The sequence below is a fragment of the Octopus sinensis genome, linkage group LG11, assembly GCF_006345805.1.
Source record: "Octopus sinensis linkage group LG11, ASM634580v1, whole genome shotgun sequence".
In the NCBI taxonomy this organism is placed as follows: domain Eukaryota; kingdom Metazoa; phylum Mollusca; class Cephalopoda; order Octopoda; family Octopodidae; genus Octopus; species Octopus sinensis.
The window spans coordinates 10102094-10122321 of NC_043007.1; the positions used below are offsets into that span (position 1 = coordinate 10102094).

Below are 20228 nucleotides of genomic sequence, written 5' to 3' on the forward strand. Positions count from 1 at the left end.
ACCACAACTTGTCAGAAAGTGCATATAAAGTACATGCAGTAATGTAAAAATGTCTGGAAAGCGAACAATGTATGAGTCAGATACATGCCTGTGTGTGTATGGAGGGGAGAAAATCAGGTGTAGTGTTGGCGAATCTCAGAAAGCATGGAAGTTTTGAAGGATGCAGTGCTCCGACAACTAACAACTGATGCTGGCAGTTTGTTCCATACTGATGCCGGCAGTTTGTTCCATGTTTGGATTTGCTTGTCAAATTTTAAAAATATTTTTCTTGAAACCTACAATTCATAAGGCAGGTTATCCAGTTTCCATGATACATAAAGGAACCAAAATCACAGCATTCACCTTGAACAGGATGTCAGTCTATTGCAGGGTTTAAGGCCAACAATCCTGATGGGGAGAGGACAAGTCAATGACATCGACTCCTTTCCCATACTACACTGGTACCCTATTTTATCAATCCCAAAGGGATGAAGAAGGACAAAGCTGCCCTCATTGAGATTTGAATTCAGAACATCATCCTCATCATCATCATCGTTTAACGTCCGCTTTCCATGCTAGCAAGGGGTTGGACGATTTTGACTGAGGGCTGGCGAACCAGATGGCTGCACCAGGCTCCAATCTTGATTTGGCAGAGTTTCTACAGCTGGATGCCCTTCCTAATGCCAACCACTCCGAAAGTGTAGTGGGTGCTTTTTTACGTGCCACGAGCATGGGGGCCAGTCAGGTGGTACTGGCAACGACCTCGCTCGAATCTTTTTACACATGCCACCAGCACAGGTGCCAGTAAGGCGACGTTGGTAATGATCACGCTCGAATGGTGCCCTTTTACGTGCCAAAGAACCAAAATCAAATACTGTTAAGCATTTTGTCAGATGTGCTGATAATTCTACCTGCTTGCTACCTTGCTTATGTCAAATACCTGTCCAGGGGGGAAAAAAAACCCTGCCAGTCTCCTCTCCCATGAGCCCCTCTTAATTACAGGTGAAGGATTTTTTAAGGAGTAGAATAAGGAATTCTTTTTTCCTATCAGAATACAAAGAATTCATTGCAAGTGAGAGGTATCAACTATCTTAGATTATTTAGCATATGTGAAATGAAATGATGTTTGCTTGCTCGTGCTATATTGGTTTCAAATTTTGGCACAAGGCCAGCAAGTTAAGGTAGGAGTAAATCGATTACACTGACCCCTGTGTTCCACTGGTGCTTATTTTATAGACCCCTGAAAGGATGAAAGGCAAAGTTGGTCTTTGTAGAACTTGAACTCAGAACATAAAAATCAGATCAAATGCTGCTAACCATTTTGCCCAGCGTGCTAGCGATTCTGCTGCTTCACCCTGCTGTTTATATATTCATATACAACCTACTAGTTATACAGGGCACTGTGTAGAATGTAATGTCATGTCATTGCAAGTTAGGGTATGCATTAGGGTGGAGAAAAAAATGCCAATTTCAAAACTGGTAACCAAGAATCAATATTTTGTTGCAAATTAGGGTTAAAAGAAAGGTGTATAAAGAACTTTTTTCATCATCGTTTAACGTCCGTTTCCCATGCTAGCATGGATTGGACGGTTTGACCGGGGTCTGGGAGGCCAGAAGACTGCACCAGGTTCCAGTCTGATCTGGCAGTGTTTCTACAGCTGGATGCCCTTCCTAACGCCAACCACTCCGTGAGTGTAGTGGGCACTTTTTACGTGCCATCGGCACAGGTGCCAGGTGAGGCTGGCAACGGCCACAATCGGTTGGTGCTTTTTATGGAAGCCAGTCAAGGCAGCACTGGCATCAGCCACGTTCCGATGGTGCTTTTTACGTGCCACCGGCACAGGTATCACAACTACAATTTCCATTTGATTTTTTGATGTTGATGTTGATGTACTTGACTCAATAGGTCTTCTCAAGCACAGTGCGTGTATATTACGGTTAAATATTCTTTACAGGGCTCCACAACTCAAATGAAAATTTTGAAAATCGCTTTTTTGGTTGAATTTTGGATTTCATGGATTATAAGTTGTAACAGATACATTATTCTACATAGCAGAATACAAAACAGTAAATATGGTATCCTTAAGAGGTTGTCTACCAAATTTCAAACAATTGACTAATATTCTGAGGTTCCACATTGACTATAAAGAGAACGGGATAGTGAACTTCTCTCCAGTGCTGCTGTGAATGTATGTCAAATGTGTGTGATGTTTTCTGCTTTGTACCTTGACTTTATGCCATTCTATTAAAATTGATGATCGTGTTAAATCTAGTGTTGTTTACATTTAGTGATGACTCATAAGCCAGTAACGTGTTAAGATATTAAATGCCCAATATTTGGTGCTTCATGTGGTCTTTTGCCAAATTACAAGGACATAGTAAAATGTGTTTTATTTGAAAGAGAAAAACAGAAGCATGTAATTAAGAAAGATCCTTCAAATTAAACAAATTGTCAAGATTCTAGCAGAAAAGATAATTCATTTTTAGCAAAAGGCATCTGTCTCTTGTCTTAAGATTGAATCAGTTGAGCCAGAAATCTTAAACTTTTAAAGTACCAAGCATTACTAAAATATGTGAAAACTAGAAAAAATGTACCATTGTTTCAAACAAAATGTAATGTGTTTAAAAACTGCAACAAAAGATTTATTTGACATTTCATGTTGCAAGTGCAACTCCTTTAAATACTGCAGTTGTAGTAGAGACAAGAAAGTACCACAGAGAGAACAAGATTTTTTACAGGATCAATGGACAAATTGAAAAATGACCATCGGCAGAATAGATCAAGCAGTATTTAAACAGAATGTTCAGAGCATTATTTACATTTGATTGATATTTGTCCTCATCTTGTTTGTTGTTAACACAACGTTTCAGCTGATATACCCTCCAGCCTTCTTCAGGTGTCTTGGGGAAATTTCAAACTTGGGTTCTCATTCCTAAGGTATTTTTCGATGTTATTATTATTAGCGTTCAGGTCTCTGATTGGAATTGAACTCGGAATCTTGGGGTTAGTAGCCCGCTCTCTTAACCACTACGCAATATGCCCACGGACATATAGCATAGAATGTTCAGAGGTTGATCAGAAAGGATCAGCCAAATCACAGTTGCCCTTCTACATCAGCAAAGGAAAGTTTAAGATTTTCTGTTTAACTGACTCAATCGTAACACAAGAGATGGATGCCTTTTGCCAAAGAAAAATTATCTTTTCTGCTACAAACTTGACAATTTGTTTAATTTATTTTAATGTCTATTTTAAAATCTAGACCTCACGTAACACATATATTTGGTTACCTGGTATTAAAAATAATAAAGAAAACAATGTCAAAAAGTCTACTTATTTCACATAATTTCAAAATTTCAAGTGTGTTGCGGAGCCTGAAGATATAAATTTTAGAGCTTGAGATTTTAACAGTTTTGTTTTTAAAGGATTTCACAAAAGAAAATCAATTTGTAACAATGAATGTAAAAGATAAAATGAGGGACGGCAAATGTGTTATAAATTGATTTTTTGCTCATTATTCAAAATTTCAAGTGGGATGCGGAGCCTGAAGATGTAAATTTAAGAACTTCAGATTTTAACACAGTTGTTTTTAAAGGATTTCACAATAAAAAATATATTCTTGAAAACATATTTCAAAAATCTGTGTAAAAAATATCTTTTTCTCCCCACCCTAGTATACATATCAAGATCTTCAATCAATGTGTATTCCAACCATGACCATCCTACCTTTTTAGGAGAACACCTAAACACACCATTCAATGTGTTTACCCCTTCTTTTACAAACCAAAGTCAGGAATATTATAGGGAGATTTGGCTGCTATTTTTAGCAGGTCAAGTGATCTCAAAGGGATATAAAACAAGATGTTTATATCATTATTTATCTGTTGTTTCAGACTGTGACCATGCTGGAGTACCACCTTGAAGAGTTTTAGTCAAACAGATCGACCCTAGTATTTATATTTTAAGTTTGCTACTTTTTCAGTCTGTCTCTTTTGGTAAACTGCTAAGATAGGGAACATAAACAAACCAACACTGGTTATCAAGCATTGTGTAAGTGTACTCTTGGAGTGGTGGGCATTAGGAAGGGCATCCACCGTAGAAACCATGCCATATCAGATTGGAACCTGGTACAGCTCTCCAGCTTATCAGTTTTAGTCAAACTGTTTAATCCATGCTAGCATGGAGAACAGACACTAAATGATGATGAGGATGATGATGATGATGGGCTTTCACTCATTTTCATGTCTACAAAATTCACTCCCAAAGCACTAGTCAACCTGGGGCTATAGTAGAAGACACTTGTTTAAGGTGCCACGCTGTGGGACTGAACCCAAAACCATGTGGCTGCAAAGCAAGTTTTTTGACCATACGGCCATGCCTGCACCTTCTTATGAACATCATCATCATCTAACGTTTGTTTTCCATGCTGGCATGGGTTGGACTCTTTCACAGAAGCTGCACCAGACTCTAATTGTCTGTTTTGGCATCGTATCTATGGCCTTAATGCCGGCCACTTTACAGAGCATACTGGAAAAGGGGCTGGCATTAGAAACATAAAAAATATTTCTTTTACTTTTCCTATAAATATTAAATTTTACACTTTTTTCAAGAAATCGGCTTCTTTCTTATGTTATTTGCTGCATGAGTGGAGCCTGTCCTGAAGGTAAATAACAGGACAGGTTTAGACTACTTAGTAACTGTTCTCATGTCTGCAATAGAATAACCACTTGGTTCTTCTACTACATTTAATAATTGTTATCTGGAAAAACTTCGAATATCTGGTCTCTCATATGATATCCTCTCTCTCTGACTTATTTATCATCATCATTATTATTGTTTAACGTCTGCTTTCTATGCTGGCATGGGTTGGACGGTTTGACTGAAAACTGGTAAGCCAAGGGGCTGCATCAGGTTCCAGTCTGATTTGGCAAGATTTCTACGGCTGGGTGCCCTTCCTAATGCCAACCACTCTGAGAGTGTAGAGGGTGCTTTTTACATGCCATCGACATGGGTGCCATTGACCTGACACCAGCACTGGCTACGACTACGGTCTCACTTGGATTGACTAATCAACACAAGCACTGTATATCGCCAAGAGTTTTAATCACTTGTCACTGCCCCCATGACTGCATTTCACTTCAGTACTAGGTCCTTTCCTTATCACTCATACTCATAGGAAGATGAATAGAATGGAGCAAAATGAAAGTGTTTTACTCAAGAGCACAACACACTGCCCAGTCTGGCAATTGAAATCACAATTTTGTGATCATGAGTACAACACCCCAACCTCTAGGCCAAATACCGTCACTAAGTATAGTGATAGATTTAATCAAGGTGCCATGCTGTGGAACTGAACCCAAAACCATGTGACTGAAAAGCAAGTTTTTTGACCATGCCTACACCTACTTCGGAGTGGTTGGCGTTAGGAAGGGCATCCCGCTGTAGAGAAACTCTGCTAGATCAAGATTGAAGCCTGGTGCAGCCATCAGGTTGGTCAGCCCTCAGTCAATCGTCCAACCCATGCTAGCATGGAAAGCGGACGTTGGACGATGATGATGATGATGACTCCTCTCTTTCAAAATATGCAATTTTGTGCCTAAGTTAGACATTGTTAATTGTTCATTCGTTTGTTTGTTCATTCACGAGAGTTTCTTTTTCTTCTGCAGATGAACGGAACTTCAAATGTGCATGGCCAGACTGTGGTAAGGCGTTTCGTCACTCAGATAACTTGAAAGTACACTACCTACAACATACCAATGAAAAGCCAGTCAAGTGTAATCTGTGTGATTTTACGTGTCGTCAAAAGAGTTCTCTTCATTGGCACAAGCGTAAACGGCATGCCAACGAAATTGCACCCGCATTAAAAGTGGAACCCAAGAAAGAAATTGTCAGCACCAGTTCTGCAGCGAGCGCAGTTGTTGCACAGGTTACGACTACCACCGCTACTACTACAAGTTCAAATTGTAGCAGCACCACAACCGCTACTACTACTACTACTACTGCCGCCGCCACCAGCAACAATGTTCCTGTGAAATCAACGACAAAGATCTTAAATGATTTACAAACTAAAATCCAAGCTAGTTTTGATTTATATGAATTCCAATCAGATGATGATTCGACAACAGATGTCATGGACATGTTTTACAAGCGAACAGATCGAGGCAGTACAAACGGTAAAGTTGCAGACACTTCTTCCAGTTTTAAGGCAGGTCCAGAAACTGCTTTAATAGAGGCTTCTACAACACTTTCTGAACCAGCAACAACTAAGATGATTACACAAGAGAAGTCATCGAATGTTGAGCTAGAAAGTAAAAAGCAAACTGATATAAAAAATACTGCTGTTCTTAGTGGTATCAGTTCTGTGTTATCAACTGTTAGTACTTCTAGCCCCCAACGTGTTGTGAAGAAAAGGCAATCAAAGAAAGCCAAACCTGCTGACTTAGCTACTGTTTCTACCATAGGGAAACAGGAAAAGAGGCTCCCAGAAATGTCTGAGCTGTCTCCATCTGTTATGAGTGTAATCCAGGTGCCAGTCATCAAGACGGAACCAGCAATCACGGAAGGGAAATCTGATAAAGAAGAAGAAAAAGAGGAAGGAAAGGAGGAGGAAGAGGAGGAGGAGGAGGAGGATGTAATGGCTCAGGTTAGTTATGAAAGTACGATAGAAAGCAAAACTGGTGCTGTTGAGAGTGAAGAACACTGCTTGGTTAGTTGCCAAGAAAAAGACATTCAGGAATGTGTTAGTGAGCAGGCTCAGGCGAACGACAGCCAAACAGTTGTCAGTGTTGAACACCACAGTACAGCACCTGTTATGTTACCTCCATTGATATCATTACCACCTATCACCTCATTAGACGTCTCCTTGTCTACATCCACACCAATCACATCCACGCCGTCATATCACCATTCATCTGTAACAACACCTTCATCATCACCATCTCCATTGCCACCACCGCCATCGTCACAACTGCAACCTGAGCCTTCTCTCCCTGAGCAAGATGCTCAACTTTCAGAATCTTTTGCTGACAATGAAACCGCTTCGGTGAAAGACACAATAGAATCTATAAACAACACGGCAGTGACTAACGACTGCAGTGCTATTGACTCTATGCTGAGACCATCACCTTTCACTAGTACGTCGACACCACTGTCCGTATCCGTTCACGACATGGACAATCTGGAAAACGGAAATCCTGATTACTCTTCTTCCCCATCTCCTTCATCATCAGCATCCTCATCATCGTCTTCATCATCAGTAATGTCATCATCTGCATCATCATTTTCAGATTCAGAACCTGAAGACAATGAAGAAATGAAAGAAACAGAAGGGGAGTCGAAATTAATCGAACAACATTATCATTTATCTCCGGCTCAGCAACCATTATTAGAAACGTTATCGTCATCGTCATCATCAACATCACCATCAGAACAACAAGCCTCAAGTCATCCAAACGAACCTCTATATATGCAGCCAGAACAAAATAACTGCCGTTCTAATGAACCTGGCCAATTGGAAATGGATTTGACCACCACTCTACCTCAAGAGTCTGACAGTGAATCAGAGCATTCGTCTTCAGATGGAAAAGACGATGAAGAAGAGGATGAAGAGGAGGATGAAGATGTGGATGATAATGATGATGAAGAGAGAATAAATGGAAATAATTGTAAAGATGACATCAAACAGAAAGAGATGCTTGACATTAGAGAATGTAGCATTTTACACTCTTTACAGCCTTGCAGCGTCTCCTTGGACAATTTAATGATGGATCCTAAAGTACAGGCCATCACTCTGACTAAAGATAATCTTTTAAGACCTGTACCTGAACGTAAAAATGGAATTGTGCAATCGTATCATGTTCATAATTTTTCTTCTCAGTCAGGCTCCAATGAGGTTACGATGGATTACAGAAATAGCCCTAAACAAGATATGAGGAACGTTTTAGATTCTGACAATTCAGTACTGGACAATAACTGCAACACGCCAACAGAACTGGATGATCATTTAAATAACAATCAAAACTTAACTCAAACTTCTGATCATCTGGCGGTTCCGAGTTGTTCAGAACCAAACCAGATGCTGCCCGAACCACAAGAACATCAATATCTTCAAGAAAGAAAAGTTTATGACAGTTACCAGTTCCAGCCTCCCGAAATTATTATGCCCCACACTCCTTCTGCTCCCATAGGGTTAATGCATAATTTTAAGCCGCAAGAAAGAATGAAACAGCTGCAAGAGGATTATCTGAAGAGGAATCAAAGACGGTATGAAATGATGCAGGAACAACACCAGATGAACTTTGTTCACGATCCTCAACAAAACTACAGAGAAAATAATAATCTTCCGTATAATCACCACCAGTCGGATCATATGTTTGGAGAATCGAAACTTATCTGCCAGAATCAGTCGAATGAACATAAAATGGTTAACGAGCAAGAACTGTTACAACAACAACAGCAGCAACAGCAGCAGCAAGATACAAAATTAACTCATGATTTACGTATTAATGAAGAATGTAGCGAGGAGGAACAAATGGAAGATAATATGGTTCATGAGCATCAGAGACGGGGGGAGATGGTGTGTGATCAAAAATTAAGTTTTGATAATCAAAGAACAGAAGAGGTAAACAACTGTCAAAGACAAGATAATATTGCTCATGAACAAGATCTGGCTTATGAGCAACAAAGAGATGATGTTATTTGTGAGCAGCAGCAGCAGCAGCAGCAGCAACATCAGCAGCAGCAGCAACATCAGCAGCAGCAACATCAGCAGCAAGAGGATCATCGTGTACATAATGAAGAGTTCATTTTAGAACAGCATGATCAGGAATTGTCTCATGAACACCAGCAACAAGATGATTTGACTCATAAACCAGAACTGGTACTAGAACATCAGAGATCTGAAGATTTGGCTCAAGAACACCTTCGGCAAAAGGAATTGGCTCATGAACAAGAGTTAGAATTAGAGAATCAGAGGCAAGAGGCTGCAAATAGAGACCACAAGTTGTCTTTGGCACATTCTAGAACTGACGAATTTTCTTGTGATCAAGAGATTGCTTTGGAACACCAAAGGCAAGATAAATTGTCTCATGAACATTTACAAAGGGATGATTTAATTTGTCAGCAAGATTTAACTCTTGAACAGCAAGTACAACAAGAAAAATTCGTGCAAGTAGAAGAAACGATCAGGGAACAAGATCTTGCTAAGAGGACCCAAGATTTTCAAACCAGATGTGAAACTCTTCAGCAAGATGTTGTACATGAGAGTCATACGGCAGAAATTGCTAGGGACAGGCCACTCCATACTGATTCGATAATTCACCGACACACCAATATTACTAGTGACTCTTGCTCGAGTGAAGTAGTGTCAGACAATCCACATATGACAAACGTAACGTGTCCAAGGGATGCACACTCTCAAGAACTACATGAAATAGACCATGGCCACGAGTTGCACGACATGTTGCACGAACCACATGGAATGCTACATGAACGAGGGCACAAAATGGTCCATGTCCGTCAACGAGAGATGGTCCGTGTTCGAGAAATGGTTCGTGTGCGTGAGTACGAGATGGTACGTGAACGAGATCATGAAATAGTGCGTAAGCACGACCTTGAACCAGATGTAACCAGTGAATTAGTTGCCAAACATGATCCCTCACAAGATATTAAGTTGTCTCACGAACACAAACTTGTTCCACCTGAACATTCAAGTGACCATCCATCTCTATCTCTGGATCATCACAGTGATCTTACCCAGCCAAATACGCCGATTTCTGCTCAAGTATCTGAGCAAGGAATTCTTCATCGTTCAGAATCTAATGCTAACTTAAGATTGTCATCACCTCATGTTCCTGGTGCTCAAGACATTTCTCTTGATGAAACTAACAGATCAGGAGAGGCAGATAAACTAAAGTCTTCACATTCAGATCACAATAATATTTTGAACAGCACAGCACGCCATCATCCTTTTGAGCATGAATCTTCTGTTACAAGATATGAATCTGAAATGGCACATTTAGGCTTTAATCCCATTCAAACTAGACGACATATGGAGGCAAGCATGTCTATGGAGCGCAGTGAGCCCTCTGTTCTTCAATCTGTCCATCATAGAAAGGATAGTATGAGCTTGACAACTCCAGATATGTCCAGTTTGCGATCCACAAACATGCTCTCTGATAAATCCCTTCCTTCATCCCATCTACCTATTCATCAACTAGGGTTTGTTCCTCCACATCCAAGTACTCCAGTTGATGAGAGAGACTACCTGGGACAATACCTACAAGATTTTGATAAAGACACAACTGAAACCGCTGCTCGTGAACCTGTAGTACGATCTGAAGTTGTCCCACCAATTACTCCTAGCTTCACGGAACCTACAGCAAACTTGGACAATCGAGCTATGATCAGTATTTCCAATGATGCACTTAGGCCCTGCTTTTCTGATATGGCATTTAAGCGTTTGGATTTGAGCCATCCACCAGAACGGACTAGCTTAGATAGTTTTCATCAGCAGGAAACAGCTCTACAGAGGTTATCGAATTTTGCCTCTGAAGGTTTGTCACCAGTAGACAAATCATATGAAACATCAAGGCCTAGTAGTTTCATGCGTCAGAATGATGCGTTTTTGTCTTGTCCAGCCCCAACAAGCAGTTTTGTACGCTTCTCGGAGAGTGAAGCATCATTACAGAGACAAAGGACTTCATCTTTATTTCAGCATGCCAGCACACGCCATCATAAGCTACCTGACACTCCTTTACCTCGCCCCAGCAATCCCACCCTTTTACGAGGACACTCTGGAATTACTGGAGAAGACTTTTTATCGCATGCTGGGGCTGTTGCTCAGAGTGTTCCCAGAAGTCCTTTCCACAATTCTTGGTCAGGACAAGAGCTTCAGTCACACTGGAATCAGCCTACTTACATTCAGCCTCCGGTAGACCGACAACCAAATACTGGTACTTCAAGTCTGCTGGGAAAAGATTCCTACCTTGCCAGCCGTGATTTAATGTTCGATTCGTCTTGTCGAGGCATGGCGGATCGACGCATGTTTACAGGATTGTCGTCACCACAGCCTCAGCGGGATCTCACTTGTGATGCCTTCCCTATAGAACGTTTTGATTTGGGAAGCTACTTTAATAGTCACGCTTACTCAGGTGCTTCTCCTTTAGAGTATGCTCGATCAAACTGTGGCAGCACACAAAAGAACTACGACGATCGATACCGCCAACCAGTCACGATGGCAGATCTCAGGGCTTTGCCGCAGTCAAATTCTTCTGATATGTTTGGCAACATGAATGTTAATTCTTCGTTCAGTTTAGAAAAGTACATGTACTCACACGAAACAGTGTATCATTCACAGCACTTACCTGAAAATACCAACAGTGCATTTCTCAGCCACAGTAACCCCACACACCAGCCTGGGTATTTCAATCGAGACTATTCCCGACGAGCTCTCTATTCCCAGGCACCGCCCTATGCACTTATGGATGACAGGCAGTACTCAGCTGCAGGTAAACTTACCCAGCACCCAGCCCCAATGTCTTCACAAGAAAGAGATTATATCCCACGTTTAGGGAACTCTGAAGAATCTTACAGATACAATGTCCTTTATAATGTCATGAATCGGTATTTCGAATGAGAGTGAGAGAGAGAGAGAGAGATTTAACAAATATAAAATAATGTATGTAAAGAAGTAACAGTTGTGTGAATGAGAGATATGTATGATAAAAAAAAAAAGAAACCATCATGTTTTTTGTTGTTTTTTTTAAAAATGAAAGTATATCAGAAAGAAAGAAAAAAAAAAAGAATACCTCATTATGTTATCATCTTTAATCCTAATCCTCTCTTTAATCCTGTTTCTTATCTCTTCCATGCCATCCATCAATCAAACATTCTTGTTCTGTAGAATATTTACATATTGCACATACAACTTAGTTTTGAAGCATTTTGAGCATTTAAAAAACAAAGAAAGAAAGAAAGAAGAAAAAAAAACCTATGTATTCTTAAAAGAAAAGAAAAGAAATTTTTTTAAACAGACTCCCTAAAAACCAAATGAATTGGTGGGCGGGTGGGGGATAAACTCAAAAGTCTGTAAAGTATTAATTTATGTACATTCTCTTTAGTTCCACAATGTTGTATGGTTCCCCATCCTTTGATCCTTTGATCCTTTTTTTTTTTATTAATGTTTTACAACAACATGGTATCACTAAAGGAAACGATAAAAACAAGCCAGAGGGTGTCTTTTGTTGTCGTTTTTAGCTTCATTCTCTCCCCTTCCAAACTTCCAAAATGACATCTTTTTATTCCCACTTTATCACAAAATTCACTTAAAATTGCTGCTGTTCATAACTATTGCTACTTAGAAACAACAACTGAACAACCAAAACAAAACAAAAAATGTGTTTTTTTTTTGTTTTTTTTCTTTTGTCATCTGGCTTGAATTTAATATTGAAATGATGTTGAAGTTTGAATGGGGTGGGGGGGAAAGGCAGTGGGCAGACATGCTGTAGAGTTGTGAATATGAGTGCGTATGTGTGTGTGTGTTGTGTGTGTGTGTGAGTGAGAGAGAGAGAGAGAGAGAGAGAGAGAGAAATCGGTGGAGAGGTAGAGAGAAAGCGTAAAGGGTGAGAACAGTTTGTTGGAATAAGAGAGATGGACAAATGATAATAGAAAGCATGAAAATTAAAGAGGAAGAGACATGGCAGAATGAGAGAGAGAGAGAGAGAGAGAGAGAGATGGTAATGGAAGGAAATGTGTGAGAGAGTATATATATATATATATATACTTTATTTAAAACAGCAGAAAATTCAACAAAACCTGTTACTCTGAGTTTTCCGTTGCCGTTCGTCGGACAGTTTTTGCAGACGAACGGCAACCGGAAACTCAGAGTAACAGGTTTTGTTGAATTTTCTGCTGCTTTAAATAAAGCATATTACTCTACCACTGGTATTTGGGTACTCTTTTTTTCCACCTTGTTTCACATTTATGTGTTTACTCCGGTATGTATATATATATATATATATATATATATATGAGAAAATCTGAATAAATGTGTGTGTGAAAGGTAAAAGAGAAAGAAATTATGTAGAAAGTAAAAGAAAATGATAGTGAGTGTTTGTGTGTGTGTGTGTGTGTGTGTGTGGTGAGAAAGATAAAAAGGATCTATGTTAATCAAACGTTGAGTATGTTTATGTACGAAAATGAAAAGAGCGAAAGCACATCCATGTATATATATATATTATATGTTGTAAGAAAGTGAAACTAAAGAGAGAGAGAGAGCATGTGTGTGTGTGTGTGTGTGTTCATGAGAGAAAGTAACGGTTACTGCTCTGTATGGTTTATTACACAACAAATGTTAGTATGAAGCTAGTTAAATTAGAAATAAATAAAATTGATTAATGATTAGTTCAGTTTTTAATGTGTTTTCTATTTCAGTTATATATCTTTATATATAAAAGAGAGGTTGTGTGCTGTCTGTCTCCTACGATTTAGATTCCTAACTACTCCCACATTTTGCGGTGCAGTTTAACCAAAACCGGGTATCTTATAGTCGTGATTCATATCGAGCCCTTCTGGGTATTAGCGTGCGTCTACGATGAGTCTACGATTTAAAAAAAAAATTACCATCAATTTTTCCCATTTTTTTATGCATTTTTGTCATATATAAGGGAAGTAACTCTCTAAAAATTTATTATCAAATCTCAGAACGTAAAAAGCTACAGTAACACCCTCCCTTTGTGGTTAGCCATATTGAGATGGCTATTATACTTTACATCTCTAAAAATGCTTATATAGTTATTTCCCTTACAAACCCGAGCAACGCCGGGCGATACTGCTAGTCTTTCTATATAGTTAAACCCAGCCCTGTGTGTGTATCAGAATTCAACATATTAACATCTCATGTCAGGCAAACACTTATATAAACACAATGCTTTTCTTACATGTTCTTAAAAACACACACACACACACACAACTCTCCCAGCCCTACTTCATCATCATCGTTTAACGTCCGTTTTCCGCGCTAGCACGGGTTGGACGGTTCAACCGGGGTCTAGGAAGCCAGGGGCTGCACCAGGCTCCAGTCTGATCTGGCAGTGTTTCTACAGCTGGATGCCCTTCCTAACGCCAACCACTCCGCGAGTGTAGTGGGTGCTTTTTACGTGCCACCTGCACAGGTGCCAGGGGAGTCTGGCATCGGCCACGATCAGTTGGTGCTTTTAACGTGCCACTGGCACGGAAGCCAGCCAAGGCGGCGCTGGCATCGGCCACGTTCGGATGGTGCTTTTTATGTGCCACCGGCACATATTCTTATGCATATATCTAATACATGCACAGAAGGCATACACTCTGATTTACACACACACACACACACACACTTGTATATATATTTCTTTATTGCCCACAAGGGGCTAAACATAGAGGGGACAAACAAGGACAGACAAAGGGATTAAGTCAATTACATCGACCCCTGTGCGAAACTGGTACTTTATTTATCGACCCCGAAAGGATGAAAGGCAAAGTTGACCTCGGCGGAATTTGAACTCGGAACGTAACGACAGACAAAATACCGCTAAGCATTTCGCCTGGCGCATAAACGTGTCTGCCAGCTCGCCGCCTTATCACACACACTTGTATATACATACAACATCTATACAATGCCTTTATCCTTGTTTATCACTGATTCATTCATCACTGATTCAGTATAATATGGTGTGCTATTTGTGAACTTTGTTAATTGTTATCACAAATTGATCTGAGATGAGATGGGTCAGTGATCAGTCAAAGATTCTGCATGCATTGTAAAGGCATGCTCCAGTGACCATCCACAATGTTCAGGACAACTTAGGGGGTCACAGAACAAATGTGACTGTCCTTATGTGTTTTATTGTTCATTTATCATAGTCATTTAACATGATGGGTTTTTTTTTTTAACCAAACACAGGAGTGGCTGTGTGGTAAGCAGCATGCTTACCAACCACATGGTTCCGGGTTCAGTCCCACCGCATGGCACCTTGGGCAAATGTCTTCTACTAACTATAGCCTCTGGCCGATCAAAGCCTTGTGAGTGGATTTGGTAGGCAGAAACTGAAAGAAGCCTGTCGTATATATGTATACGTATATATATGTATGTGTGTGTATATATTTGTGTGTCTGTGTTTGTCCCCCCCAACATCGCTTGTCAACCGATGGTGGGGTGTTTACATCCTCGTAACTTAGCGGTTCGGCAAAAGAGACCAATAGAATAAGTACTAGACTTACAAAGAATAAGTCCCGGGGTCGATTTGCTCGACTAAAAGGCGGTGCTCCAGCATGGCCACAGTCAAATAACTGAAGCTAGTAAAAGAGTAAACACCCATGATAAACAAGGATAGATGTATACATATTGCACAGGCACTCTGTCACTTATGACAATGAGCGTTCCAGTTGATTTGATCAAAGGAGCGACCTACTCATAAAATTAGTGTGCAAGTGGCTGAACACTACAGCCACACAACACTTAACCCTTTAGTGTTCACATTATTCTGCCAAAATTAATGCTTCTTCATCCACATTGTTTTGAACTAATCATGCATTACTTTGTAGCTATGAGATTTTGATGAGGTAGCTGTTAATTTTTCAAACGATATTGTAGGGTTGGTGTGAGAGACCAGATCTGGCCAGTTTGACCATAAAACAGGCAGAATACTTTGGGCTGGATATGGCTGGCTTATATGCTAAAGGGCTAAAGTAGTTCTCAGGGAGATTCGGTGTGAAACACAATGTTAAAAGGCTGGCCTTTTGAAATGTAGGCACAGCTCATTTCTGTCAGCTGAGAGAACCGGAATAATGTGAAATAAAGTGCCTTGCTTGAGGACATAGAATTTGAACTCACAACTTTATGATCATATAAGCCAAATACCCAAACCACTTAGACATGTGCATTCACCATTACATAAGAGATATACAATCCTGCACACATGCATATAATCAAAGAAAGGCAGCGAGCCGGCAGAATCGTCAGCACACCGGAAGAAATGTGTAGCCGTATTTCGTCTGCCGTTACGTTCTGGGTTCAAATTCTGCCATGGTCGACTTTGCCTTTCATCCTTTCGAGGTTGATAAATTAAGTACCAGTTATGCACTGGGGTCGATATAGTCGACTTAATCCGTTTGTCTGTCCTTGTTTGTCCCCTCTGTGTTTAGCCCCTTGTGGGTAGTAAAGAAATATATAATCAAAGAAAGCTGGTGTAAAATGATGATGATAACACTATACATAATATTAATAGTCTTAACCACAGAGTACATATCTAGTACACACACACAATGCATACCTCAGTTTAGTTGCTCAGTATACTAGAAATAGCAACCAAATCATTCTTAAATCATACACTGTAATCTTTAAAAGTAGAGATACATTGGATGATGTAGTCATGATTATGCAAAAAGGCAGAATGGTCATGATCATGGGTCTCCTTGACGAAAACCGACCTGGAGCTAACCAACCTATATTGTTACACCTGCAGTACATAGAATACATACATCCAGTGAGTCATTGTTTATCAAAATGTCTTGGTGTATGAGATACAGAGCTCCATAATTAAGTTGATATGAAGAGGTCAAAACAGTGTCTTTTATTTTTTGTGATTAATGCCATCAAGAAGCAACAGCCTGGTGGATAAGGCATTGCTTACTTTTTGAATGAAGAGTTTTGAGTTCATACCTCATTACTGGAATTCTTTTACTTGACAGAAAGCAAATCAAGGTAAGGAACAGTGATTGAGTTAAATAACTGGGAACAGATGAAGAATTTAGGATTCTCTTCAGACTTGAGAACAAAATGAAATGTTACCTGTTTATTCTGAATTTTTGTTTTCATATTGCAGAAATTATTTTCAGGTATGAGACATTTTGGTGCTGTCTCTTTGGTTTTGTTGATACAATATTGATCAGATGTTTCTCTCGTAGTCTCTCCCCACCTGTCTCTGATCGTGTGAGGCTATTTCTCCTTGTGTGAGAAGAGGGGAAACTGTTTATGTCAATTATGTTTAATTAACTACCATAAATCCTCGAGTATAATCCGCATTTTCTCCCCAAAATTTAAAGATCAAAATCCCTAATGTGTACTATATATGAGGTTAAAAATAAAAAATATGTTCTAAGCAATGTCCCATATAACAGTTAAGAACATCACCATTATTGTATTACTCGTGCGTGGAAGTGTTTCTTTGACTAGGTGCTGCTGGCTTAATTATGCACGACTCAAGTTAGGGAAGGGGTGCATATTATACACAAGGTTTAGGTTTTTCAGAAGTACAGCCCCCTAAAAATCCCCTGCGTATTATACTCAAGGGCGGACTATACTCGAAGATTTACGGTAATCGTAATGTCCCCCCGTCCCCACTTTTCTATCTGTATATTTCTGCATGTATGTGTTTCTCCCATTGTCTCTCCCCATCTGTTTCTCTCTGATGATGTGAGGCTATTTCTCCATGTGTGAGAAGAGGGGAAACTGTTTATGTCAATCATGTTCAATTAATTAATTGTAATGTCCGTCCCCACCTTTCTCATTTTTCTATCCGTGTATTTCTGCATGTATGCGTGTGTTTGCCTTCAGCGCCAAAATGAATTGTCGCCAAAACAGATTAAACGTTCAGTCAACCGTGCCAAATTGTCAATATCCGATCAATGACGCCCGATTATCCATTGCTCAAGAACACAATGCATCACCCAGTTCAGGAATCGAAACCACAATCTTACAATCACGAGTCCAACACCCTAACCACTTAGCCATGCACCTCCACACTTAGTAGGCAAAAATAAATAATCCTGCAATGGATTGACATCTTATCCAAGGTGGGGAATATACTTGCCATGGAAACTGGCCCTATGACCCTGTATTATTCAGGAAGGATCTTTATCCTAATCATCTCATTCCCCTTACTTCCTACTTTAGGAAGTTTTCATATTCCCAGGAGCATAGCAGAACATCTATACGGCAGAGATCTGCTGTAATTTGTTCTTCATAAAGTTGTTTTATTTTGTGCATTTTGTTAATCATAATGTCATTAGTCATGGCTTTTCTAGGGACTAAATACTAATTGCTTGCATTTATAATGTTAATTTTTTTTTCTTTTTTGTTATAGAATTCAGTTTTAATTACTATAACAAAGTAAAATACTTCATTGCCATCTTTAGTTGGAAATGGTTAGTTAGCTTCACCTAGGTTCATGCTCCAATCACAAGGGCAGATCTCTGGAAGATGTATTACACGGTGGTTTTATGTTTGAAAGTAGTTATCATCATCATCATCATCATCGTTTAACGTCCGTTTTTCCATACTAGCATGGGTTGGATGGTTTGACCGGGGTCTGAGAAGCCAGGAGGCTGCACCAAGCTCCAGTCTGATCTGGCAGTGTTTCTATAACTGGATGCCCTTCCAAACGCCAACCACTCCATGAGTGTAGTGGGTGTTTTTTATGTGCCACCAGCACAGGGACCAGAGGAGGCTGGCAACGGCCATGATTGGTTGGTGCTTTTTATGTACCACCGGCACGGGTATCGTAACTACAATTTTCATTTGATCATCATCGTTTAACGTCCGTTTTTCCATACTAGCATGGGTTGGACGGTTTGACCGGGGTCTGAGAAGCCAGGAGGCTGCACCAAGCTCCAGTCTGATCTAGCAGTGTTTCTACAACTGGATGCTCTTCCAAATGCCAACCACTCCGTGAGTATAGTGGGTGTTTTTTATGTGCCACCAGCACAGGGACCAGAGGAGGCTGGCAACGGCCATGATTGGTTGGTGCTTTTTATGTGCCACCGGCACGGGTATCGCAACTACAATTTCCATTTGATTTTTATTTTGATGATATACTTGACTCAATAGGTCTCAAGTACAACAGGTTGCCCTACAGTCCAAGGTAAACACAGCAGGTTGCCCTATGATCCAAGGTACTTTGAATGGGCTGGGGCTGGTTATGCGAAACTGGTGTAGGTAGTTTTTTATGGGAATTCTTGTTCTGTTTATATCTTTTAAGGTATACATGCACAAACACACACATCATCATCATCATCACTTAACATCTTTTTTCCATGCTGGCATGGGTTGGACGGTTTTTTTTGCCAAGGTGCTGGCAAGCCAGAGGACTGAACCAGGCTCCAGTTGTCTGTTTTGGCATGATGTCTATGGCTGGATGCCCTTCCTAATAATGCCAACCACTTTACAGAGTGCACTGGGTGCTTTTTATACTCTTTACTCTTTTATTTGTTTCAGTCATTTGACTGCGGCCATGCTGGAGCACCGCCTTTTTTTTTTAAATCGAGCAACTTGACCCCGGGACTTATTCTTTGTAAGCCCAGTACTTATTCTATTGGTCTCTTTTGCCGAACCGCTAAGTGATGGGGACGTAAACACACCAGCATCGGTTGTCAGGCAATGCTAGGGGGACAAACACAGACACACAAACATATACACACACATACATATATATATATATATATATACATATATACGACGGGCTTCTTTTCAGTTTCCGTCTACCAAATCCACTCACAAGGCATTGGTCGGACCGGGGCTATAGCAGAAGACACTTGCCCAAGATGCCACACAGTGGGACTGAACCCGGAACCATGTGGTTGGTTAGCAAGCTATTTACCACACAGCCACTCCTGTGCCATCAGCACACAGAAGAAAGACAAAAAGATATCACCAGTGGACATGCTGCAGAAGTCTGCTCAAAATGTGAAGACAGGTGGATTGCTGCTAAGCTTTTTGCTGGCAATCTAATGATTCTACCAGCTTTCCACCTTAGATTTATCTCCACTTTTAATATTAGTCAAACTCATGGTTATGAATTGGTGGAATTGTTACTGCACCAGAAAAAATGCTTAATGACATTTCATCTGACTTCACATTTTCCGAATAGCATGAAGAAGAAGAAAACGACGACGACGGTCAATCAAATTAATTAGCTAGAAGTGTCAAATTTACTTGTGACTTCAATAACGTGTCCTCTTTACAGGTGAGGAGACTTGCTTTTGATAAGCGTGACAACTCAAATATCATCTAAGCAAGGGAGACAATTCAAAGCACTAAGACACTAGACCAAGGGGAGCAACTTCGCATGGTTCGGTAAAGGAAACTCATACAGCTGTTAGTATACAGAAAGTGATGTGTATTATTCGTATTTGTTGTTCAAATAAATACCACGGGGCCTGAGTGTAATTATTTTTCTATGCTCGTTTTCATTTCATTTATGAAAATTATTTCGCGTTT

The 20228-nt window shown here is 40.0% G+C and overlaps 1 protein-coding gene across 5 annotated transcripts in view; it reads left to right on the top strand.

Annotated features, from left to right (window-relative positions):
• Window positions 1-12355, top strand: part of LOC115217707 — a 151473-nt gene extending 139118 nt beyond the window's left edge. For all 5 annotated transcript variants that reach the window (XM_036507056.1, XM_029787465.2, XM_029787466.2 and 2 more), the window contains one exon: window positions 5644-12355. In XM_036507056.1, the coding sequence (XP_036362949.1) occupies window positions 5644-11612 (5969 nt within the window). In that variant the 3' untranslated portion in view covers window positions 11613-12355. The remainder of the gene's footprint in view (window positions 1-5643) is intronic.
• The last annotated feature ends 7873 nt before the right edge of the window (window positions 12356-20228 follow it).